Here is a 25287-nt window from a genome sequence, read left to right as displayed (position 1 = left end):
CTCCTCCGAGTTATCACTCCTCGCTATAGCATTGATATTGTTTGATGTGGCCAATAATGCCCTGAGGTATCGGGGGAGAAGCATAAGGTGAAACCAAAAATGTTCCTGGAAATAGGCAGGGAGGTGGAGTTCCAGTACAGCAAATGAAGTTAAAGATACTGGTTTCACGGAGGGGGCCAGCTCTGTGGGTGCTTCAGCATGCCCAACATTGAACAAAAACTCTCTGTGTCCAGGGAGAGGTCATCTCCACTGAGTTTAGCACCCCCAATAATTTCAAAAAGATGGCTTGACACAGCTGCAAGGGTTGGAAATTGGCAAAACAACAGCCAGTTAATTATATTCTCACTTTTGGTGAACTTTCCTGTTAGTAACAAAAAACTAAAAAGTAAATAGTTTTACATAAAAGCCATTTAATGTTGAATAAATAGACACCCTTCTCATTTTCTTCTGTTGGCATTTTGACTATTCCTTCATCTTCAGAAACTGGTTGCTCCCAGCTGTTCAAAAAATGCCAGATATAAGAGGTTCAGTATAGCTTTAATTACACATAGTTACTAGCAGCACTAGACACAAATATATATATATATATACACACACACACACGGTTATATAATGAGAAGAAATAAGATCCAACATACAAGAATCTATGCTTTACTTCAGATGGACCTGCACAGTGCATACACTTATAAGTAAAGGCCTGATTTTATTACAATCCTGAAATACCAGTACAAAGCACAAAAAGTAAGGTATCCTAAAATGAAAGCTTTCTTCCACCAATTCTGCTCCCAGGTGCCAAGTCTCCTAGATTTGCCTCTCCTTATCGGGCAAGAGGACAGCATGCTTACTCGTGTCCATCTCCTCCACCAATTAGCTTCAGTCTGCAGTCTAGACTAGTGCGGGATCAACGGCACCGACTTTAAACAGTAGAGGGAACTGGCTAATGAAGAAGACAGGTGTGGCCGAGTGCAGTCCTCCTGCCGTTCGAAAGGAGGGGGAGAGAGGGGTCACCATTGGGTTTAGAGGAACAGAACCAACAAATAAAAAAAAAAAAACCAACAACAACAAAACAGACCCTTTCTTCATTGAAATTTCCAGAAAGGATCTATGATGGAACTGAATCCCTGACAGCACAGGCTTCAAAAACACTATTCCACATCACAGTGGGGAACCTGGTCATACTAGTTGCCATGGAAAGCTTTTTCAGTAGTATATGAAAATGTACTTGTATTCATTGTTTTCTCTTAATGTTCAGGGGGGGGAAGGGGAGGGAGGTGACCTATTGTTATAAAACTATATTTATAATTTCTTACATTGACAATTGTTTTTATGGAGTTATTGCTCTGCTGCTGTGTTCAATAATCAGCTTTGTACTTCTATCACAAACAGCTTCTTAAACAGCAGAATCCTAGACATATGGGAAGGAACGATTAAGAGAAAATCACTATTTTTTAAGATTTATTTTTCGTATTTCTATCATTCCCCTCTGCATCTCATCCTTCTAGTCCGATGCTCTGTTTTCACAACTCCTAAACTAAACTAAACCTTAAGTTTATATACCGCATCATCTCCACGGATGTGGAGCTCGGCACGGTTTACAAGAACTTAAAATATAGGAAGAGAAGGAAAAAAAAAAAACCAAAAACAAAACTCCTCCACAAGTTTCTCTCTCACTCCCCTCCCGCTTGCCTCCATAAGTGCCTCTTTTTCGAAAGAGCTTTTACTTCCCCCTCCTCTTCTCTCGGAAGTATTTTTAGCTGCTCAGAATTATCCGCACTATGCAACATAAGGCTCCCTAACGAACACTGTGGGTACAGCTGGGGCTTCTATGCAACCTAAAGAGAACTGAGGTACGGGGTGAAATGCTTATGAATCTGCATGACTGCTAATAAAGCTGTTTTGAAATCACATTTTCAAACAGGAGACATTGTGAAAGTATGAGGGTAATTATGCACAATAGTTTTTATTATTATTATTGATATACATTACATACACCACCTCAGGACTATTTATTCAGAGGTGTAAGGGTAATTTAGGTAGCTCCACCGGCAAATATGAGCTCCAGAGCAGCCTGGATGTCCCCTCCAGTGGCTTGCAGTGCTCGTAGGCTCAGCTCATCATCCTGGATGCCCATATCTCGCAGCTGCTGCAGCTGGGGTTGCCACTGGCTCTGAAAGAACAGGAGGCAAGGTTGACTTTCTGTCTGATAGATTGTATGTTTAAATGATTTTTATTGAGCCAAGATAGATATACAAATCAACCAATCTTTCTGATAAACAGAGCTCAAACAATTTTCAAATATACAAACACCCCCCCACCCGTCCAGAGTCCACAAATAAAATAACAAAGAACCAAACAATGTACTTAACAGTAAAACAAAGGGGAAGCACTAATAGGGAGAACCACCCAATCAGCAATTCAAAATTCGACTCCTGGCCACAGGAGTCATAGTGTTTCAGAAGGGTTCCCAGGTAGCCGTAAAGCAAAAACCACAGGCAAAAGAGAGGTCCAGGACACTCCAACGTTCCCAAGCAAGCAAAGTAATCATCTGGATCCTCCACAAGGAAAGCATAGGAGCTTCAGGCTCCAACCATTGTAGTAGAATATATTTGAGAGCAGACAGAATGAACCACAGCAGGAAAGCCCTCGTGCCAGGCTCATAAAGGGTGAAGGGGAGGAAAGACTCCAAAAAGAAGTTCAGGTGAAAGATGGATGGTTCTGATAGATTGTATAAAAGAGATACATGAGAGTTCTGTGCTGCCTCAGGAACCCAAAAACACTCACCTGTAGACTGGGCTGGCTGGATGCTTGTAGGGCATGCTGCAGAGCCTGACTGAAAAGGTCATTGGTGATGGGAGTGCCAGACTGGACACTGGAGGACATTGGAGAGGTGCCTGAGGAGTGGCCCTAATAAAGGCAAAATGATAAAGGTTTACTACAGTGCCCATGTGTCATTTCTGTCTCACCAAAAGACAAAAGTTCACTGCCAGCCTGTGTCACGACCCCATAGAGCAATCTAGCATGCTGAAAAGGGTAGTAGATCCATAGTCACCCAGTGGGGCAAAAATAGTACGAGTTCAAGAGAACATAGGATAAAATCCTTAAGTGTGAACAAGCAGGGTGGATTTGATTTAAATCAAATCAAGTTAAATCACTATTTAAGTCATGATTTAAAATCATGGTTTCCTACAGATTCGTTGTTACTTGTATAATCTTAATATTTACAAAGAGATGTCATCAGAATAGGCCAGTTCTTGATATACTGCTCAAAATACACACACTACAGAGTTCCATCTAATATCTTGCGGGTGTGTTAGCTTGGTTGCACCCATTCTTTTCAGAGCTGCTGCTGCTGCAAAATGATAATGTTATGGAAGTACTGAGCAATTTCAAGAAAAAAAATAGGTTCCTACCGTGGTAATCTTTCTAGTAATCAGACACTTTATTCCTGAACCTTCGGGTAGTCAACCCCTTCTCTTGAGAATTCTTGTAGACAGCCTCATTAGCATGTTTTTGTTCTGCCTCCCATCCCTTTCAGCTGTCCTCCAATTCCTCAGTTTGTATCAAAGCAAATGGTCAGCCCTGGAGAAGAAATAGACTAGGGAGGGGTATGGGGATGCTCCCAGAGAAAAACATATCTGCTTTGCTCATATCATTAACATACAACATATAACAAGTGAATGAAAAACTTTAACTTTTTTGCAATACATAACAAGGTGAAAGCAAACAATCTGAGTCCAATTAGCTCAGTTTCCTGTTTTCAACAGTGGCAGAAACCCAAATAACAATCACATTAAATGCTACCAATCAAGGGCAAACAGTGGCTTTCCCCATGTCTGTCTCAATAACAGACAGACTTTTCCTCCAGGAATTTGTCCAAACCTTTGTAAACCCAGCTATGCTGACTGCTGTTACCCCATCCTCTGGCAACGAGTTCCAGAGCTAATTATTGATTGAATTAAAAAATATTTTGTCCTATTTGTTTGACCCACCTCTCTGATATAATTTCCTGTGGGTAGGTCATGGCAGAGGCAAGGCCCCACTGGACAGAGTGCAGCCTTCAGTGCTGCCTCTAGAGCAGCTGTACAGAAGAAAACAGAGGCTGGACCCACACTGGCAGGGGGGTGGAGTGGAGAGATGCTGGACCTGAACAGAGGAATGAGGGTAGAGGAGAGGAAGGAAAGGTAGATTTTTGGGCAGCCCCTACCATTGGACATTTTGTCAGGCTCACTCAATTTTAGCTATGCCACTGGCCTTCATAGCTGGCATATCTGATACAGTGGCATAGCCACAGATGGGCTGCCCACCCAGTGGTAGTGCACATGGAAGGTGTAGCCTTTGTCCTGCTATACCGCACAACAAATATAAAGTTCAATTCTATCAGGATAAGTTCCAGTTAAACTAACTCAGTACATCACCAGATGTCATTGAACTTTTGACTTGCATTTCAAGGAGAACCTTGCAACTCTAGTGAAGGCTGGCCATTACTTCTGTAACTTCTGGTTTCCAATAACCCAAACAATTCACATAAAACCATGTCCTAAAATAAACTTTCTTCTTGCTATAGTCACACAGAATCATAAAGCATTGTTTAGTTCATAGCAAACATTCCCCACTATAATATTTCCTTGAAACAGCACTCGTGGTACCTGAGTCCCAGGAGTGGGTGTATGGGAGCTGCTCTCAGGTGTGCTGGCTAAGGCAAGTGCAGTTGCCAGTTCACTCTGTGTGATTGGTCGAGGGCCTGCAGCTCCGGTGTAGCCAAGTGATGCAGGGCGAGACCCAGAAGCACTACTAGAAGGGGTGGATCTTGTACTCTAGAAGGAAAAAAAACCTAAATGTAGTTAAGCATAGACCCGAGTTTCTGTAAAGACAGAAGAATGTGAATGTACTTGGATAAGGATTGAGTCACATTAGAACAGAAGGTAATGTTATAACAAGCCTCCTAAGGCAATGTGGCAGATAAGGGCCTATGGTACACTTTTTTTTTTTAAAGGAAAGCAACACATACTTTCCCTTATGAAACAGACTTAAAGAACATAAATCTCCCAAAGCTAAGACATACATATTTCTGCCTCCTTCAATATAAGTGTAAATATGTGCAAATATGCCTGCCAGGTTTTATATTATATACGCTATAAAAATAAAAAAATCCATACTTAAAAATGCATCTTCCAGACTCCACCCCCTGGAACACCTACTTTCAACAATGCATAAAAGTTTGCCTAAGTTCGACTTACGCAAACCTATGCTTTTTTTTTTTTTTAATTCTTTATTCATTTTTGCATATACAACAAGTGTATTAGATAAAATCATTTAAACTTATAAATACACACTTGATTAACTCTCATATACACATTAAATATAACATTTCATTACATATTTATATTCTATAATATCTTGAATATTATGTATTACACTTGATATATAAACAATTCTTATTAAATAGAAACCCTCCCATCCCCTCCCCTCCCGTAACAGAATTTCATACAAATACATTGAGACTATTAACCTATTCATATGCATTATGAGATAAATAAAAATAATACCCACCCTTTCCCCTTCTATCAAATATCTTACCTTGGGAAAATGTTATCATTCATTACAAAGTCTGTTAATGGTCTCCATATTTTCTGAAATTAACCTATGCTTTATGAAACTTGTACACCCATGTGTACAGCCTGGGTAATTTTATAAATGCCTGTTTCTTCCCTTAGAATGTTGTTTTCAGTGCAGAAAGCCATATAATCAGCCTTTTGGAGGGCATTTCTACAAAGGGGTATCTACTTTCCTTTATAAAATACTAATAAACACACGTATAATTTAGCCGTGCCAAGAGAACAGGAGAAATCAACTTCCCAATATTTGGAAAGCGGTAAACAAACGGCGAAGGAAACTTCTTGATGTTCAATGCCTTTTATTATATCACAAGACTTGACACGATCGTGTTTCGGCCCAAGAGGGCCTGCCTCAGGAGTCTAAACAAGCAATCATGTATGAATAATAGTTACAGATAAAAAACATAAGCATGCATATGACATAAAACATGGTCCAATAACTTTTGTTTACACCTTTATCATCGTTTTTAGTATATTCATAACATTAACATTATTGTCCAGTTTTTTATGCTAGGCATGTTTTATTTATGTCATATGTATGCTTATGTTTTTTATCTATAACTATTATTCATACATGATTGTTTGTTTAGACTCCTGAGGCAGGCCCTGTTGGGCCGAAACACGATCGTATCGAGTCTTGTGATATAATAAAAGGCATTGAACACCAAGAAATCTCCTTCACTGTTTGTTTTCCGCTTCATTTAACTGTGACCATATATATCGGCTATAAAGAACACGAGTAAATTATAGTATTCTATCATTTATGTGCAGAATTGTGCGCTCCATGCAGACTATGCCCACCTTCACATTTAGATGCCATGTTATAGAACAGTGTAGTTCTGGTCATTGACAAATATTCTTGGTATTTAAGTGTTTGTGCCTTCTTTAAAGGATTAGCTCATTATTGTCTGTTCACAAGACCTCCAAATAAAAGACAGAAAACTAAAGACTCTTTATCAGGTCACACAGTGGGAAGGCAAAGCCAACAAATAAACTCTGGCTCCAGAGAATCCTTTGAATTTCATTCATTGAAATCCACGTTTAGTGCTCTTCTTCTCTCCATATTTTCTTTCTTACCTATTACAGATAAAATACAACAATGACCTTACCTGATGAAAATCATCCTCTTCATCAGAGAGGCCTTCAAACAGGAACCCACCTGCAGCAGAGTGAGAACAATGGGCTCACCAAATTATAGTAAACTAGTCTTTAAGCCCGTTACATTAACGGGTGCTAGAATATATGTCTGTCTGTCTTTCTTTCTGTCTCTCTCTCTCTCCCGCTGTCTCTCTCTCTCTCTCCTTGGCTCCCTTTTTCTGTCTGTCTTTCTGTCCCTTTCCCTGCCCCTGTGTCTTTCTTCCTTTCTGTCTGTCTCCCTCCCTCCTGCTGTCTGTCTGTCATTCTTTCCCTCCATTTCCCTGTGCAGTAGTATTTCTACCCCACTTCCCTGCAACAGCATTTCCCTCCCCCCCCCCCCGACTTCCCTGTGCAGCAGCAGCGGTATTTGTCTTCCCCTCCAGGTCCCTGTGCAGCAGTTGCAGCATTTCCCCCACCCCTTCCCTTCTCTTACCGCGATCTTGCCTCCTCCGTTCAGCCTCTCCCCCGCGTTCTGGCCTGCTGCGATCTGGCTGCTCCATTCGGCTCCTCGCGGCTGGAGTCCTCTTCTTTGTAGGCCCCCCTTCCCTTCCCTTCCCTTGGTCTTGAACTTCGGTCTGGTCTGGCCTGCTCGCCTTGCCATATTTTTTTTTTTAGTTGAAAGACATGGCGGTGGCTCCTCTCATGATCCCCACCTGCGTCAGAAGTCCAACGCAGGCGGGGATCGTGAGAGGAGCCACTGCTGCGTCTTTCAATTGAAAAATGCAATACGGCAGGGAGCAGGCCAGACTGAAAAACAGAACCGTAAAGCCGCGCATGCGCACTTCCTATGGGTCGCTACAGATCACGGAAAACCGGTGCACGCATAGGAAGTGCGCATGCGTGGCTTACCATTTTATTATATTAGATACACACAGTAGATCTATGGACAGTTAGAAGCCACATGTTGGGGTGGGTTTTTTTTTTTTTTTTAAAGCTTTGGAGGAAAAACCCAGCTAAATGAACTGATGCCATGGCTTGGTGGCTGCAAAGCTGAGGCCTCCCATAGAGTAAAATAGCAAAGTTCAGGCACATTGCACAAAATATGCGTATGGTGGGCTGTAAAGGCTGGGAGGGGGAGGAGAGTGAGGGGGTGAAGGATATGTATATGCCTTATTTTGCCAACCCATGGTGGCGGATGAAGGCACCGAAGCAAAGATGTAAAGATGATTTCCTTCTAATGCTTGCCATCAGGAGGCACTCAATTTATCTAGCATACTCTGCCACAGCTGAAGGCAAGAGAAAAAGGCAAGAACAAATTAACCTTTCCTCTTTTGACAAATTGCTGCTATAGAAAACCTATTTACTAATCAGATTTATTAGTCCCAAAAGTTCAAAGCAGCTTCATTAATAGAATACAAGCAAAATAACAACCAAAATGATATGCCTCTTGACCATGGGAACTCACGGCAGCCATTTTTGTTCATGGATCTGCATGGGGCGAGTCCCGCGAGAACTGATGGAAGCCATTCAGGGAGCGGCACGGGGCCAGGCAAGAGCGCGAAAAGCTCGCTCCTGCCTTGTGCACCGCTGGCCATAAGAGATGAGGAGACAGTCATCTAGTGTAGTGAGGGAGGGGTAGAAGCACGGAAAGCTCCTGCCGAAACAGCGCTGGACCACCAGATTTAAAAAAAGGTACCGGGGGGGGGGGGGGGGGTGTTTAAAAAAATTGTTATATTTGCTCCATGAGACGCACAGACATTTCCACCCACTTTTTTTGGGGGGGGTGTGCGTCTTATGGAGCGAAAAATATGGTAATTGCTTGACATATAATTCTTATACATGTTAAATTGTGAGTCTATTACTTTTCTTTTTTTCTTTATTGAAAAATTTTTCAGAATCAACATAGAAATACAAGTACAGTACATCACAAAATAGTTGTAACATGACTCTCTGAAACAAGGCAACCAGCTCTGCAATATAAAGTACTAGAATCTCACCATACCTTCCCCCTTCCCACCCACCCCCTGAGGTTCTGGTTATATCATGACTAACCTGTAGGTGCCCCTATATACAAAGCCCCCTTCATTCACACCAGGTGATATATGGTTTCCACCGTAGCACAAACCGTCCCATTCTATGATGCTTGAGTCTCATAGTAACATAGTACATGACAGTCCATCCAGTCTGCCCAACCATACATGCTCCATAAATTAATTTAATTGGTCTTTTTTCTTAGATATTTCTGGGCCAGAAACCCCCTGCCCGGTATTGTTCTTAGGTTCTATCTACTGGAGTCTCCATCAAAGCTCACTCAAGCTCATCTTAACCATCCCAATACACCCTTACCATTGTGTACAGAAGGTAGTGAATTAAAAGCAAATAAACACTAATGAACAACAAGATATTGTTCCACTTAAAGGTCAATTAATTTTATTTTTTTGTCTATCCTAATGTTATTGTGGGGCACTTTGAGGTTTTACCGAAAAGCAAGATAGCACATTTTAACAAACTAAGCTAATAAGACCACATCTTAAATCTCAAAATATAAAACAATAAGTAAACTAGAGAGAAAGACTTCCCCTCTCTTTTACGAAACTGCAATAGCAGTTTCTAGCACGGGGAGCTGCACTGAATGGCCTTGTGCTGCTCCCGATGCTCATAGGAACTCAATGCGCGTTGGGAGCAGATCAGGCCATTCAGCGCGGCTCCCCGCACTAGAAACTGCTATCGCAGTTTCATAAAAGGAGGCTTTAGTCGTGACCCAGATAAAGATTGAGCTACCCCCCTGCCTGACATTCTAGTTTTCATCTATGCAAAACTGGACAGATTTCTGACTGAATTCACATCCATGTATACGAGTTTGAGGGCCTCACCTTGTTTCATGAGGCTTTGGAACAGATTCTATACCATACATACCTTCCAGTGCTTATGAAGGCCCCAGAACGTAATATCTGCTTTCCTTTAACTAAGGACTGGGAAGGATTTCTAAACAATAACCTGGATCTCACACTATCAGTTTGAGAATGAAGCTTCACAGCTTCTCTAATTCACAGAACAATGTTGCCATCCTGTGGGCAAAGCTTAAAATAAATATGATCATACTTTAATCAAGACTGACTCATTTCACTTTTTTGTGAAACTAAACTGCTGTTTTCAGCATAATCTTCCACCTACACCTCTAAAGACAAGCCCCCCCCTACCCTCCCGAAACTGGAGTCATCGTAGCCTATAAAACAAACTTTGAGGTCATCAAATATGCAACAGTTTGTTCCAGTCCAAAAAGCTTGTGCATTTGACTTAATCTCTCCCAGTAAGGCCTCTCAATCCTCCTTGGAGTTAACAAAAGGATTTTCAGGTCAAATTTTGTATATTGTTTTGTTGACAGCTTTCATGTTCACTGTGCTCAATGTGTGATATGCGACAGGCAGTCCTTCACCACTACACACTCTAGCAATTGGTCCAGAACACTGCTGCTAAATTGATTTTCGGGAAGCATAAGTTCGATCATGTGACACCATTGCTTCATAATCTCTATTGGCTCTCTGTTTATTTAAGAGTCCAGTTCAAATGTGCTTGTGTCATCTTTAAAATTATTCATGGCATTTTCACTCCCCTAGTCCTTTTATCTTGGAATCTTTATAGATTCTCTTTTGCAAGGGGCGACCAACAACTCAAACTATCCTGTCCTTCTAGTAAAGGTATCAAAGGTGCTAAGATCTTTGGTCACACTTTGTTTTTTAAGTTTCCTCAACTCTGGAATAATCTCCCACTCTTTTTAAGAAGTTCCATCTCCCTTTCTTTTTTTTTTTTGTAAGTCTTTGAAAACTATCCTGTTCACTAAGCATTTTGGTAACTAACTCCTTTTCGATTTCCCTTCTCTTAGTCCTTTTTAGCCTAAACTAATTATTGTAAACCAAGACGAGCTTTCCAGGATTGAAGTCTCGGTATACAAAGCCAAGCATTAGATTAGATTAGATATCAGTGTAGACTAGAGCAGTTTTATAGGGCAGGAAGATCAACTTTAATTTTTAATCTATGTAGTCTTTCACTATCTGGCACTGCTGTTGAATGAACAATGCAGTGACGCTCAGAATACAGGAATATCTCTATTAAAAAAAAATCAAGTAACAGTACACTTGCATACAGGGTGAGAATTTTTTTTTTTTTAAGACCTTTTATCCATGTAAATAGATTTTTGCAAAATCCCTTAGTATTTTACACATGCTCAACATTATAACAAGTAACTCAAAAGTAACCTCAATGAAAACACACGGATCTTTGAGCTTTTAGTTACTGGAGGTGGCAATGCGTCTGAATATGTGCCAGTTGTCTCCATTATTAGAGGTGGTAACATGTCTGAAGATCCTCTGGTTATCTGTTTACTTATTGGGTTATACTAGACGACACATTTCACCAGAGAAGTCCAAAGTGAGTTACAATAAAATCAGTTTCCTATAATAAAAGTGTGACATCTGAACTATCCCCCCAATAAATAATGAGGCCCTAATTTATAATCAAATTCATTTCATATAAAACACTATCATAACTATAGCATCCTCCACCCATTCCATCCACCTGGAAACCCATCTATACACCACTGCAAGAAATCAAATAGATAACTTAAAGGCCCTTTTACTAAAGAATGCTAAGAGGTTAACGAGCAAATTAGTATGCACTGTTACCCTGCTGGCATGACATTAAGGAAGCAATTCTGTAACAGAGAATCTTCAATTAGGCAGCTGGAAGGTGTTTGGTAGCGGCCGGTTCTATAAAAGGAAAATAAATACTTTTAGAATTCTAGATACAAAGTTATTCAGAGTAGTGAAGACACAGGAGGATTGCGAAGACCTGCAATGGGACATAAACACGCTCGAGAAATGGGCCGCGACATGGCAAAAGAGGTTTAACGTGGATAAGTAAGTGTAAGGTGATGCATGTCAGTAACAAAAATCTTATACATGATACAGAATGTCTGGTGCAGTACTTGCAGAAACCCCCTAGGAAAGAGACTTAGGAGTACTGGTTGACAAGTCAATGAAGCTGTCCGCGCAATGTGCGGCAGCGGCAAAAAGGGTGAACAGAATGCTAGGAATGATTAAGAAGGGGATCACGAACAGATCAGAGAACGTTATCATGCTGCTGTACCGGGCCATGGTACGCCCCCACCTGGAATACTGCGTCCAGCACTGGTCGCCATACATGAAGAAGGACACAGTACTACTCGAAAGGGTCCAGAGAAGAGCGACTAAAATGGTTGAGGGGCTGGAGGAATTACCATACAGTGAGAGATTAGAGAAACTGGGCCTCTTCTCCCTTGAAAAGAAGAGACTGAGAGGGGACATGATTGAAACATTCAAGATAATGAAGGGAATAGACTTAATGGATAAAGACAGGTTGCTCACCTTCTCCAAGGTAGAGAGAACGAGAGGGCATTTTCTAAAGTTAAAAGGGGAAAGATTCCGTACAAACGTAAGGAATTTCTTTTTCACCCAGAGAGTGGTAGAAAACTGGAATGCTCTTCCGGAGCCTGTTTTTTTTTTTTTTTTTTTGTTTAAGTTTTATTATTGAATTTTTTTTCCATTTAACAACAAGTGTCATAAATTTTCATACAATTATCTTAACAATACACTTGATATTTTTATAATATATTTTATATATAACATTTCTTGTCTTATTTTTCTTATGGTTTTATATATCATATAATTGTAATTATTTTTCTTATAAAGTTATACAATATATATATTGTAATGATTTTATCAATTATTATTTAAATATGAACCTTTTCCCCCTCCCTTTATTACGTTATTTTCATGTAAGAATATCATCTATTATAATATTTTAGGGGAAAACACCCTCCAGGGATTCAAGACGAAGTTAGACAAGTTCCTGCTGAACCAGAACGTACGTCGGTAAGGCTAGACTGGTCTCTGACCTAAGGGCGGCCACAAGAGCGGACTGCTGGACATGATGGACCTCTGGTCTGACCCAGCAGCGGCAATTCTTATGTTCTTAGTATACCTGGGTGTACACATGCTTAGCATTTAGGCACAAACACTTATGCCATCCATACAGCTAGTGTGTTATTACCTAAGTGCTGCATTTAGCAGGTAACTTACAGTGCCTAGTACAGTAAAATTTCAGCATCCATGGGGATTGGTGGATGCCAGATAACTGTTTTCCCAGTTGATTGAGAGTGCAGTGTTGGAACACAGATCTCAATCCTCCTCTCTCTCCCGCCCCAAAGCACCAGTGGTCATGAGCTGCAAAGCCCTCCTCCTCCCTCAAGCCCAGAAGTGGCAGAAACAGGTGGTGGTCCTAAGCTGCAAATCCCCTCGCTCCCTTCCCTCCCTTACTCGAAGCACAGCTGGTCAGCAGGAGGCAGCTTCAAAACAGGCTGCTCGCTGCAAGCCCCAACAGAGACTTTCCTCCGATACTGTATGGCAGGCCAGAGGGATGTCTACACCATCTAGCCGGCAGGCCCACCTCTTCACAATACACTGGGATGCACCGGGGAGGGGCCTTAGGCGCCTAGGCCAACCGAAGTCTTAGGCCTCCTTCCCAGTGCATTCTGGGATGTCCTAGGAGTGGCCTAAGACTCTGATTAGCTAGGTAACTAAGGCCGCTCCCATGGGAGGGACCTTAGGCCCCTGGGCCAATCAGGTCCTTAGGCCCCTCCCCGGTGCATCCCATGATGCACCAGGAAGGAGAAGGTCTGCCATTGTGAAGAGGCGGGCCTGCTGGCCACAGGGTGTAGGCATCCCTCCGGCTGGCCTTACAGCAAAAGGTACGTGGGGGCTGGGGGAAGTGTTTGGAGCTTGGGGGGTATTGAGAAAATCGGCGATTGGGGAAGTCATGTATTTCAGGGGGGGATTGGGGGTTGTTAGGGGTTCCGGCAGGAGGGAGTGAGCATCCCTCCTGCTGCTGTCAGGAGTCCCCTGCCGTAGCCACTCAGCTGATAGCGGCAGAGTTATTTCCCCTCCAATCATCTGAGCCAGCAGGACTCCCTGAAGCTGCGGCTTCGGGGAGCACTGCCGGCTCAGCTGATCAGGGATATCTTCCCCTGCCGCGATCAGTTTATGGCTACTGCAGCCTGAATTTAGGATCCCATGGTGGCATCGATAACTGAAATGAGGGCCAGGTTTTCCGGGCCAACATTTCAGTCACCTACCTTGCCATGAATTGCAGCTAGGTAGCTGCTTTAGCCTGCCTATCGCCACTTTTGACGTTGGTTGGCATTCCGTAGCCTAAAGCGCCTACCTAGCGATGCCAGCCGCATTTTATTTAGGCGTCGGTAGGCGTTTCAACACTGCTGGTTTTTGCCATTTCTGATTGCATTTTTCAATTAACAGGCATCGGCACTGACGCCTAAGTTTAGGCACTGGTTATAGAATTTCCCTGTTAATGCCTACAAGAGACAGTATTAAATGTACATACACTAATTTTGAATAATCATAGCACATGGTAAATAAATTTTCAGTAAGGTAACTACAAAGGACACACTAGGAACTCACCAGGCATCTGAAGACCAGAAGGCATGCTGCGTGAGGTGGTATCTGTAGGTGGTAGAGCAGTGTTTCCTGCGACAGAATGTAAAACCAATATAATGGCATTTACCAATGCAGGGTGGGCAGGAACTAACCTAAGAGAAGTATACCAAGGAATGTCAGCAGTAGCAACCCAGTACAGATATACTATTTAGTAAAACCTGCAGATTTAAAAACTACACACCCAATTTATCCAGCCTTTCTTCAATACTTGCTTCATCCAACACTGAATCTGTATGTCTAACTCTCTCTGCACTACAATCAATCACCACTCCATAAAGACAATTCCAGCATTCAACTGATTTTAGATGAGAAAATTTCCGAGCGCCAACAAAAAAGAGCTAACAGCTTTGAAGGGCTGTGGAATCGGTAGCCATTTTGGGTGACGTTGGAGTCAATAAAAATGAACCAACTCCAGTTCCAAAATAAAAACTTGTAACATTAAAATATCTGGCAAATTTATCATTTTATACTTATATTTAGCAGTACTTTAGATCCAAATCAGATACAGTATATAAGTATCAGTACTTTAGATTCAGAGTCAAAGGTTTAGTGTACCACCATTACCAGGCAAGACCTTATTAGGTCACTAGGTACAATTTACATTAAATCTGTTCATCATGAGATTGCTAAAATCTTGCTCGCTTTCTCGAGTGACACAGAGTTGCTGAGCTTCTCTTGCACGTAAGCCAGAAGATGAAGCCTCTCAGTCTAGTCCTAGTGACTAACTTTATTCTATTCCTTGCTCAGTCACAGGCCTAATGAAGATCAAATCTATCATTTCTCTACAAAGCAGGCCTTACGTGTCAAGCATGCTGGGGTCAGCAAATACTGTGAAAAGATCTTTGTCCTGGAGGACCCCTGTCAGAGAGACAGAAAAGAGGACATTTAGAAAAGAAGGGTAGGAAAAAAATGTGACTGGATACATCAGCAAGTGAAAGAAAAACATTTTTCCCCCTTTTTGTCAAATCTGTACAGATTTAGATCTCAGAAGCTGATATACTTTACTCCTATATACTCTTACACCTTTTTGTGAGAAAATGTGCCCAGTTTTTAATGTGGTCACACTATTTTTTAGACTCTGCTTCTACACATGCATTCTTTCCTCTGTCCTGATAAAATTCATAATTAAAACTAACTTATTAGGCTCTTCTTTGATCCTTACACAGACTCTGTGGTAATAAAAGTAACCATGTAATAGACATTTCCAAGTTGCTTTATGTGGGACCATTGTACCCCTCCCATGTTTACCTGCTCAACAATGGTTAATCAGTTTAACTAGTTCATTTACTTATATACAGCCTCTCAAAATGATCTAAGTGGCTGCTTGTGGCATTTTCTGTAGTGGGGGCGTTTGCAGGCGGGGGGTGCGATGCCAGTTTGGGTGGGGGGCTGATGGAGCAGCGCTGGTAGCCTCGGGGGAAGGGGGAAGAGGTGGAACGAATCAAAGCGAGTTTCCCTTACTTCCTATGGGGAAACTCGCTTTGATATACGAGTCATTTGGTTTACGAGCATGCTTCTGGAACAAATTATGCTCGTAAACCAAGGTTCCACTGTACTTTGAAAATTATTTAAATAAAGTAAGAAAAATTGATGAATGCTTAAACTTAGCTCTAGTCACCAATTAATGGGTTCCAAGATTAAACTTAAAGGAATAAAGAAAAGTTAATAATGAATACAAAGGCTGACTTGGCTGAGATCAAGTTGACCTATTCACCTCATTACTATTTCAAATATTGGGCTTTTAGATCTTATCTTTTTCCTTCTCCAGTCGCGACAGCGATAGGAAAGTTGTCAATTGAGCAGGTTAAAAAAAAACCCATACTTTTGAGAAGAGTAACGCACCACACATTTGGTTTGGAGAGTCTCAAGGACTGGGTTAAGAACCCCTACACTTACCCAATGCTAAGGGGTCACAGCTAAGGCCCGGCGTGGCCACAATGATCTGGTCTAGTGATTCTTTATTTCCCAGCATCTTGAAGACCTAGCACAGCAATCACAAAAAGCATGTCATGATGTGAGAGTTTCTTGTGCTGATGGATATTCAGGAGTGTTACATCTTCCCTAAGCCCAGAGCCCAAGTCGTAAAGTTAAATTCCTGCAACTCCCCAACAGCAGAAATTACTACACAGGGAGAGAGATTTCCACAAACCTCAATACCATATACTCTCAGATAGGTGACACAAGACTGAGAAAAGAATGTAGCATGGTATGAGGAAAATGAAAATGCAAAATAAAGGAGTACAGAAGATGACTGAATAATTGTGTAAAAATATCTGAAATCAATGATTGTTAGAAATTGCTGAAGAAGTTTTTGCTCATGGTTTTCTTTTTCAGCCATTTTTTTTCTGATCCAGGTATTGCACTGTTATTGTAGTTTATCATGATTGTTCTGTTATTTGTTTTGTTTTTCCTAAAAATTCCTTTAATAAAGAATATTTGAACAACAAAAAAAAGAAATTGCTGAAGAAATCTCATCCCCCACTTTTCATATACAGACTGGCACACGTTGGTTCTTTCAGTTTTAGGTGTGCTGTATTTGAAATCCTGCATTGTGCTATTTCTAAGTAATTGAATGGTTTTAATAGTATGGGTTTATTGGGATAAGAGACATGTTTGTAGAAACCCCTTTTTGGCATATATGAATTAATGATACATTTGACCATATATGACTGTTCTATTTTGTTTTGATAGATTGTAAGGACATTTTATTATAGCAGTGCTAAGGAGTTGGAAGCAATTTTGGGCTGAGTCAGGGTCATTAAAAATGTACTAACTCCAACTTCAAAATTAAAAAAACCCAAAAACGTACATTATAATATATGGTAAATTTACCATTTTATACTTAGATTATTTTTTTGTCTTAGATATAAGTACAGATAAAAATGTTTTATTTTATAGTACTTTAACCCCCACCCCCTCCTTTTACAAAACCGTAGTGCAATTTTTAGCACCGGCTGCGGCAATAACAGCTCGGAACTGTTATCGCCGTGGCTGGCACTACGGTTTGGTTCTAAGACTAATATCAGTAGGAGGAGTCAGAGTTGGAAAGTACAAAAATAGAGGGGCTGGAGTTGAAGGTTTGGTGTTATCGACTCCACGGCCCTGCAATATATCTGTTGGGGGTCGTATTTTCTATTTTTCATTTCCAATCAATTTACTTTTATTCTTATTTTGGATTTTTGCCTTTATTCTATCATTGTGATCTGTGTCTGACCTCTGTTTTTGTTCTCTCTCTATAATAATAATTTATTTCTTGTGTACCGCCCTGCCAGTAGTTCTAGGCGGTTCACAACAGTGTAATTAAAAATATTTCAGTTAATAAATACAATCACATACACACTTCTATGAGCAAATTTATACATCATGGTTAAAATACAATTTCAAACATACAGCTATTATCTCAATTACACCTAGTTAGAGGAAAAGGTTACAAGTACAACCTAATAAAAAATATCTTTAAAAACTTATAATAAAAATCAACATTCTTGTTTATCGAATAAATGAGTTTTTAATAATTTCCTAAATATAGGGTAAGAATGAGCCTGAGCAATCAGCGGGCTTAGCCAGGAATTCACTTTCCCCACCTGATATTCTAGTGTCCAGGTGATTTATTTGTTGGGCCCCAGTTGGTCAGACTGAATCACAGTCATTATTGCTCCTGATGCAGGCTTAACACAAACATGTTGGGTTACATGACGAAAAATTAGGTTCTTACCTTTGCTAATCTTATTTCTTGGAAATCCATACTTTATTCCAGGACCAGTGGGCTATTTCCGTCTAACCGCCAGGACTTTGGAGGAAGCTTCAAATTTCAGAGACTTAAACTCCTCTCCCTCATACCTCATCACTGTGCCAGTGCCTCAGTCAGTCTAAAAGCAGCCAGAAACATCAGTAAAGGACAAAAACAAGAGAGGGGAATGGGGAAAACTTCCTGACAAGTAAATCAATTCTGCTCATATCAACAAATGCCAATTAGCAACAATGAAAAACAAGAGAACAGGTTAGGAAACATTAGAAACCTGAATGACAAAACAGTGCTATAGGGAGACACAGCCTGCACTGTCAGAAGAGGGCCTCTGAAATAGGGACCCTCCCAAACAAAGTGCTAAACCCATTCTGATGGCACTCTTATAAAAGCTGGTCAGAAAACAGAAATCCAGCTTATCGGTACTTGTAAAGGCAGACGATCGGCGAAACAGCAAAGAATAGGGTGGGTTCCCGGAATAAAGTATGCATTTGCAAGAAAGAAGATTAGCAAAGGTAAGAACCTAATTTTTCATTCTTGTACAATCCCACTTTATTCCGGGACCAGTGGGACGTAACAGAGCAATCCCGAAAATTCAGGGTGCGACTGCCCACTGCCAATACAGAGGAACCAAAAGCAGCATCCTGCTTTGCCACCACATCGATCCTGTAGAACTTGGTGAATGTATGCAAGGAGGACCAGGTAGTGGCCCTGCAAATCTCATCCAGAGAAACAGCCGACGATTCCATCCAAGAGGACGAAACACCTCTGGTAGAATAAGCCCCCACCGCAAGGGGGGTCTTCTTTCTGGCTGCCACATAAGCTGCAGAAATGGCCATGTGAATCCAGCCTTAGAAGCCAGCCTACCTATGCGGACAGGACCCACCAAAACAAACAGGTGGCCACAGAGGTGTAACTTACTGGTGATCTCCATATACCATAATGGAAAGTGGAAACCACTTTCAGAAGAAAAGGAGGAACAGAACTCAGCATCACAGCGTAATCCATAATACGCAGAAAAGGATCACTGCAGGAGAGGGCCTGAAGCTCTGAAACCCTGCGCCCCAACGCCATTTTCACGGGAGTTGGGACAGAAGGCGCTAGAAGACCCTCCATGGAGGTCGAAGGCACCAAATCCAGGCAAGAAAATGAGCCACATCTGGATAAACTGCATAGTGGGATCCTCCCCCAAATCAGGGGCTCCACAGTGATTTGGATCCTGGAGAACCGCAAGATCTGCCACAGCTGCAGCCATCACGGTGCCCTCCTGCAAAAGCAGAGGTATGGAAAGCGAATTTGGCGCAACCGCAGGCACTATCTGCATACCTGCTGGCACCCCCTAGAGGAGGCAAGAGAAAAGACCCTGGATCACAGTTGCAGGGGTCCCTGAACCCGGCATGGATGCTGGCGAAAGAGAGACAGGAGAAACTTTTTATTCCAATTATGTCTGACAATGCATGCAAATAAAATCCAGGGAAAATTCATCCTCCGTGGTAGGAGCTGACCCCTAAGCTCCAGTTGGGGACTGTTTGGGGGGATTTACCAGGTTTATCCCCCGAGATGCGCTTGCATTTCACCATAGTATCACCTGTGCATTCCCTAGTGCCCCCCAACACCATTTTCACAGGAGTCAGGACAGAAGGCTCCAGAAGACCCTCTATGGAGGTCAAAGGCACCGAATCAGGGCAAGAAAACGAGCCACATCTGGATGTGTTCGACTCACTACTGGACGAACCTGGGGTGAGCTAGCTCCCAAGGGAACACTCCCTGAGCCCTGATCTGATGTGCAAGCTGTCCAGAGGGCTTACTGACAGGCAGGAAACCCTCCAGAAACAGACTTTTCCCAAAGGCCTGCGATCTCCAGCAGTCGAAGCTGACCCCGCAGGGAACCTCTGCAGCACGAGGGTAAAAACCGCAAATGCAAAGACTGAAATTACATGAAATAAAACATGTGCAAAAAAGACAAGCTCCTACAGCCTGGCTTGTAGGAATAAAGACTAAGGAATTGAGGCACTGGCACAGTGAAGATGTATGAGGGTAGGGGGTTTAAGTCTCTGAAATTTGAGGCTTCTTACAAAGTCCTGGCGGGTAGACGGAAATCACCCACTGGTCCCAGAATAAAGTGGGATTGTACAAGAACCTTGTTATAAGGTTTCTACCAAACAGAAACACCACCTCTGGTACCATTTCATGTTTCTAGGTACATTTATTTAAATAAACTACAACTAACATATTGACAACATGCTTCAGAAGGACAGAGCGCTCTATGTGGCTCAACAGATACCTCCAGTAGATGAGATAACTAAGGACAGCAGATTATAAAAACAGAAGAGGGAAAGAGAACAAATCTGTCAAGCATATCTTAACACAAATCTCTAACAATACAGTTCCTACACTGTGAGCAGTCTGTGTAGGCAGGTATATCTGCAATTGATGAGGTTGCTGGGGTGTAAGAGACTAGGGATAACTGCAGTAGTTGACAAGAAGACCAGGGAACAAATGCAGAGGTAGAAAAGAGGGACAGTCAAGGTCTGAGAGCTAAGATGGAGATGCTACGCTGGCCTGCCAGATTCAATGAGCACTTTTTGTTAGCAATAATTTTTATTTCTGCTCAGATCTTCCTATGTTTGATGCACAAGGCGAATGACACCACTAAAGAAGCACCTGAGATGTACTGGAACAATGTAGATCATGCCCTTCATCCTCTACACTCATATGGGTCACAAGACCATTAGAAGGGATGGACCAGTCACTTCTATGACTATAAAAAACAAACCACTTACTGCATCCCGATAGCTAGCACTGGTGTGAAGTGCTGTATGCAGGACTCGAAATTCTCGTGCTGCTGCAACTCTGTCAACAGGCTCTGGAAGTGCATACAAAACATAGTTGAAGAGTAGCACAATTTGAATTTTCCTTTTTATCCCTATTCACTACATATCACCAGCAAGTGACATCAAATAGATTATCGAGTTTACAGTGCAAACATTTGCGATGCTGCTCAAGTGACTACAGAAACAAAAGTGACATGCCCTTGTAGGCTAGTCTCTCTCAAGCCATTCCTGGCCCATCCTTCTGCCCAGGGACAGGTAATTCCAATCCTGGAATATCACAAGTCCGGCCAGTTTTCATTCTATCTACATATGCCGGGTTTCTAATGTATGCAAACCCTTCTCTCATGCATATTCTGGAACTCTGGCTGGCTTTAGAAACACTGCTCCAGGCCATGGTTCTTCTATCCTTTAAAGAAAAGCCTACTGAAGACCTGGTTATTTCAGCAGACCTAAATTAATCAGCTATATGGCAGCATCACTTCTCATTCTTACTTTATTCCCCTATTACTACTAATCATTTCTGTAGCGCTGCTATAGAAATGATTGTTATTAGTAGTTAGGATTATCATATGGCTCTAGAAAAAGGAGGGTGGATTGAGGCATCTTGGTTTTACTTTACAGTAGTCGTTTCTACTTTTCCATTTCTGACAAATTTACTTTTAGACTTCCTCTTATTTTCTTTGTAGAAAATACTGTGTTCTCTTCTGCCCTGTTTCCCCTACTTTCTTTCAATACTGTATTTCTTCTTGAGGACTAGTGTGTGATTAAGTTAGGATGTATATTTTCTTTATTATTTTGAATTGCTTTCAGGTTTGAGAGTAAATAATATTATTATGTTTTCTTGATCTCACTTTCTGTACAAGATGATATGCTTGATAATAAATGTGTAAATTTTATAAATTTAAAAAAAAATTAAAAAATACTGTATTTCTTTTTTTCCCAACTCAGTTTTATATTGTAAATCGCTAACAGCACTTTGTGCAATGGGTGGTTTATCAAGAAAACGCAAATAAATAAAAATGGAAAAGTATAGTATCTGAAGTGAGAGAGATTAATGCTGCAAACATCATCTATCATTCCAAGATAGCTACTTGCCACTTTTCTCTAGCCTTTGTAATAAGTTTGTCAAAATTATCCAACATGTTGTGACAAAAAAATTAAGAAAATTTACATTATGGGCCCAAATATCCAGTTTCTGAATGACTCGATGAAACAATCCCTGGGTTCTGAGAACTCATTTGTCAGCACTCACCAGGTTTTTGGTCTGGTTCTGGCCAAGATTTACGTAGCACATGGACAGTGGAGCCTGGCTGGATGCCATAGAAATCCAGAGTTTGATCATCCTTCAACTTCCGACCGCAGTATATGAGATCTGAAACACAGCAGAGTCAAATGACAAGATAATTTCTTTATACATATTAAAAGATTTCTATATTACACTTACAAATTTAATCTTTTCAAAGCAGCTCACAACAGCTATCATCTAATATTATACAGTATAACCAAACAATTATAAAATTCATACTCTCCAGGGTAATCAAATCATATCTCTTCTTCCCATCTATCAGAGGCTACCAATGTTATTTGAATCACAGAGAGGTATTGGAATGGAGGAAAACTTGTGCAAGGATGAATAAATCCATTTCATCTGATGGAAATGTTCACTAACTTTTCACCTCTGAGACAGCTATGTATGCTCAAGAGGTCTAGTAAAGCATTAGAAAAATTACGATAAAAGTGGGCCAGTAGAATTTCCACACCAAAAAGAGCAAGGGTAGACAAGTCAGGATAGGAATAAACAGTGTGATACAGTTTTACAAATTACTTTCCCTTCCAAATCAAGCAGATGAAAAACGATCAGATAGGGCCTTCTCACCTATGAGCTCAGGATCCAGGACACACTCTTGCAGTTTCGCAGTGATCAACTGCTTCAGGGCAGAAATACTGTACCCTCCCAGTGGGCATTCTCCTTTTTCTGCTTCTGGAAGTGTAAGGATAGTTTTGGGTGCCAAAGGTTTGTCTGCCAACTTCACTGCAATATGCCATTCTGTTAGAGGCATTTTTCTCTTACACCTGAGGACACAATATTATAATTTGTGATGGTAGAAAAAGATAAAGTAGAGCATCCAGTCTACCAAGCTATCTCTTTGCATACAGCAGGAGGTCTATCCCAGCTGCCAGCAGTATGCAGAAGCACTTGTAAGTTATCTCTACTTATCATATTGACAGTTTCTGTTAAAACCTTTGGAATAATCTAAATAACTACCAATATGTTCCCTAAACTTAAAGCCTCCTAGGTCTCCTGCATGGCCTCCCAGACAGATCAAGCTATGTATGCACATGCCTCTGTTTTTGCTAAGAATTCTAGTTATCACTTTACTTCTATCAGTATACCATAATCTACATAACTACCTATGCTAACATGGATGCTACTGGAAAAACTGGCCTCTGAAGTCTCCTTTTCAAATGATCATAGTGAAGGAAAACTGAAAATGATACCGATCATAAAAGCGGAGAATGATTCTAATGATATTTTCCTATAAGGTTCAGTGTTTTCCCCAGAAAATGTTGCCAGCTGGGTGGCATGAAGTAGTAGCCAGGTGGTAGTGCATAGCTATTATAAAATTTTCTGTTGTTGGCAAGGTGTTCATAGAAATAAGTCATTTGGCACACCAATTCAAAAGGTCTTCAGGAGAACACCAAGATTAAGCATCTTGTCCTCTCACCTTCACAGAGTCAGCATGAGAAGCAGCAGTTTCACTTTTGCCTCACTTTTAGAGTGGTTCATAAGGATCTTTACCTTCTCTGCCTTTTTGGCCTATATCAAGCTACAGAACTGCCCCCCCCCCCCCCCTCTCTCACTGTGTGCTTGAGGGAGGGCAGCACCAAGAACGAATGAACAGATGGTGCCATTTACCATCCTGCTCACCCTACTCCAAAGCTGGCTCCGATATAGACCAAAGTTTTTAAAGATGCCAAGGCACAACAATTCAATACCACTTTTAATAAAAGACTAGATCTACTGTGTTTGCACTACCATCCTGGCATGTGCTAATGCAGTTAAAGTGTATTTTTAATAAACTAATCCATCAAATAAAACTGAACTTACTATAAATATAAATGGTAGTGCCTTTTAAAAAAAATCGAGCTAAATAACAGACCTATTAAACTCTAATGCACAAAAATAAAGGAAATAAAATGGTGCCTTTTAACTAGACCAGTGATTCCCAACCCTGTCCTGGAGGAACACCAGGCCAATCGGGTTTTCAGGCTAGCCCTAATGAATATGCATGAGAGAGATTTGCATATGATGGAAGTGATAGGCATGCAAATTTGCTTCATGCATATTCATTAGGGCTAGCCTGAAAACCCAATTCGCCTGGTGTTCCTCCAGGACAGGGTTGGGAACCACTGAACTAGACTACCTCAATACCTTTCTGGCCTAGATAACAGGAGCTGGCACTGCTTCCCTCAGGTCAAAGAGGTAGTCGATGCTTGTAATGTGCTCCCGAGGGAGGTGGTGGAGAGGAAAACGGTAACAGAATTAAAAAAAATAAAAAAGGTGTGGGATGAACACAGAGGATCTCAAATCAGGAAATAATGGTAAATATTGAAGAACTAAGACCAGTACTGGGCAGACTTGCATGGGGTATGTCTGTATATGACCATTTGGTTGAGGATGGGCTGGGGAGGGCTTCGATGGCTGGGATGGTTTAGATGGGTCGGAGTGAGCTTTGACGGAGACTTCAGTAGATGGAACCTAAGCACAGTACCGGGCAGAGCTTTGGGTTCTGGCCCAGAAAGAGCTAAGAAAGGAAAGTTTAAATTAAATCAGTAATTTAATGAGAGGGTAAGGTTGGGCAGACTTGATGGGCCATTCGGGTCTTTATCTGCCGTCATCTACTATGCTACTATTATAAAGATGCACAAAATTACATGTAGTGGTGGTATGTCAAATTAGACAGGAACCCAAAGTTATTCAGATGGGAAAGACATTCAACACAGGGTGACCCTAGGCATGATTCTCCACTAATGTAGCACGAGGATAAGAAGGGGGGAGAACAGCCGGGTCCTACCCACAAAAACTAAGCAACAGTTATGATACTGCACAGAATACACTGCCGCGTTGATGGGCTGTAGCCCTTTTCTGTCGTCATCTTCTATGTTAATACCTGCTCTTCGGCGCTGAGCTTTCGAGTCTGACTGCCACTGCCGCGTTAACCTGAGAATACAACAGCGTTACCAAAAGAGCGGCAGCCCAACCAAATTAGGCTCCTTTCTTCGTTTTTGGTTTAACTTTGGAGCTGGGAATCCCAATCTGCCACAAAGTAACAGAAGCGGGGAACGTGCAGCTAAGTCCTGAACTCTTCTGCACATGCGCCCCAGCCCAGGTCACTAAAGGTAAACAAACACCTGCTTCCGGTTCCGCAGTCACGCTCCATAGGGGCAGTGCTGCCAAATTAAGCTAA

The 25287-nt window shown here is 41.5% G+C and overlaps 1 protein-coding gene across 4 annotated transcripts; it reads right to left on the bottom strand.

Annotated features, from left to right (window-relative positions):
* Window positions 1-357: 357 nt before the first annotated feature.
* UBL7 (ubiquitin like 7) lies at window positions 358-25287 on the bottom strand. 4 transcript variants are annotated; one of them, XM_033920605.1, is made up of 12 exons: window positions 24991-25286; window positions 22695-22891; window positions 22071-22190; window positions 20768-20850; window positions 16136-16220; window positions 15040-15097; window positions 14204-14331; window positions 6725-6774; window positions 4647-4814; window positions 2782-2904; window positions 1996-2167; window positions 358-497 (listed from the first exon to the last, which is right to left on the bottom strand). In XM_033920605.1, exons 2-11 carry the CDS (start codon window positions 22876-22878, stop codon window positions 2030-2032), a joined length of 1137 nt encoding a protein of 378 aa, XP_033776496.1. In that variant the 5' UTR covers window positions 22879-22891; window positions 24991-25286; the 3' UTR covers window positions 358-497; window positions 1996-2029. The 4 variants fall into 4 exon arrangements, with proteins under 4 accessions (XP_033776496.1, XP_033776497.1, XP_033776498.1 ...); XM_033920606.1 differs by lacking the exon at window positions 358-497 and adding an exon at window positions 515-974 and having other exon boundaries at window positions 24991-25287; XM_033920607.1 differs by lacking the exons at window positions 358-497; window positions 24991-25286 and adding an exon at window positions 24252-24370 and having other exon boundaries at window positions 1641-2167.

The sequence above is a fragment of the Geotrypetes seraphini genome, chromosome 14 (genome assembly GCF_902459505.1).
Source record: "Geotrypetes seraphini chromosome 14, aGeoSer1.1, whole genome shotgun sequence".
Lineage (NCBI taxonomy): Eukaryota > Metazoa > Chordata > Amphibia > Gymnophiona > Dermophiidae > Geotrypetes > Geotrypetes seraphini.
This window is presented reverse-complemented; position numbering and strand designations above follow the sequence as displayed.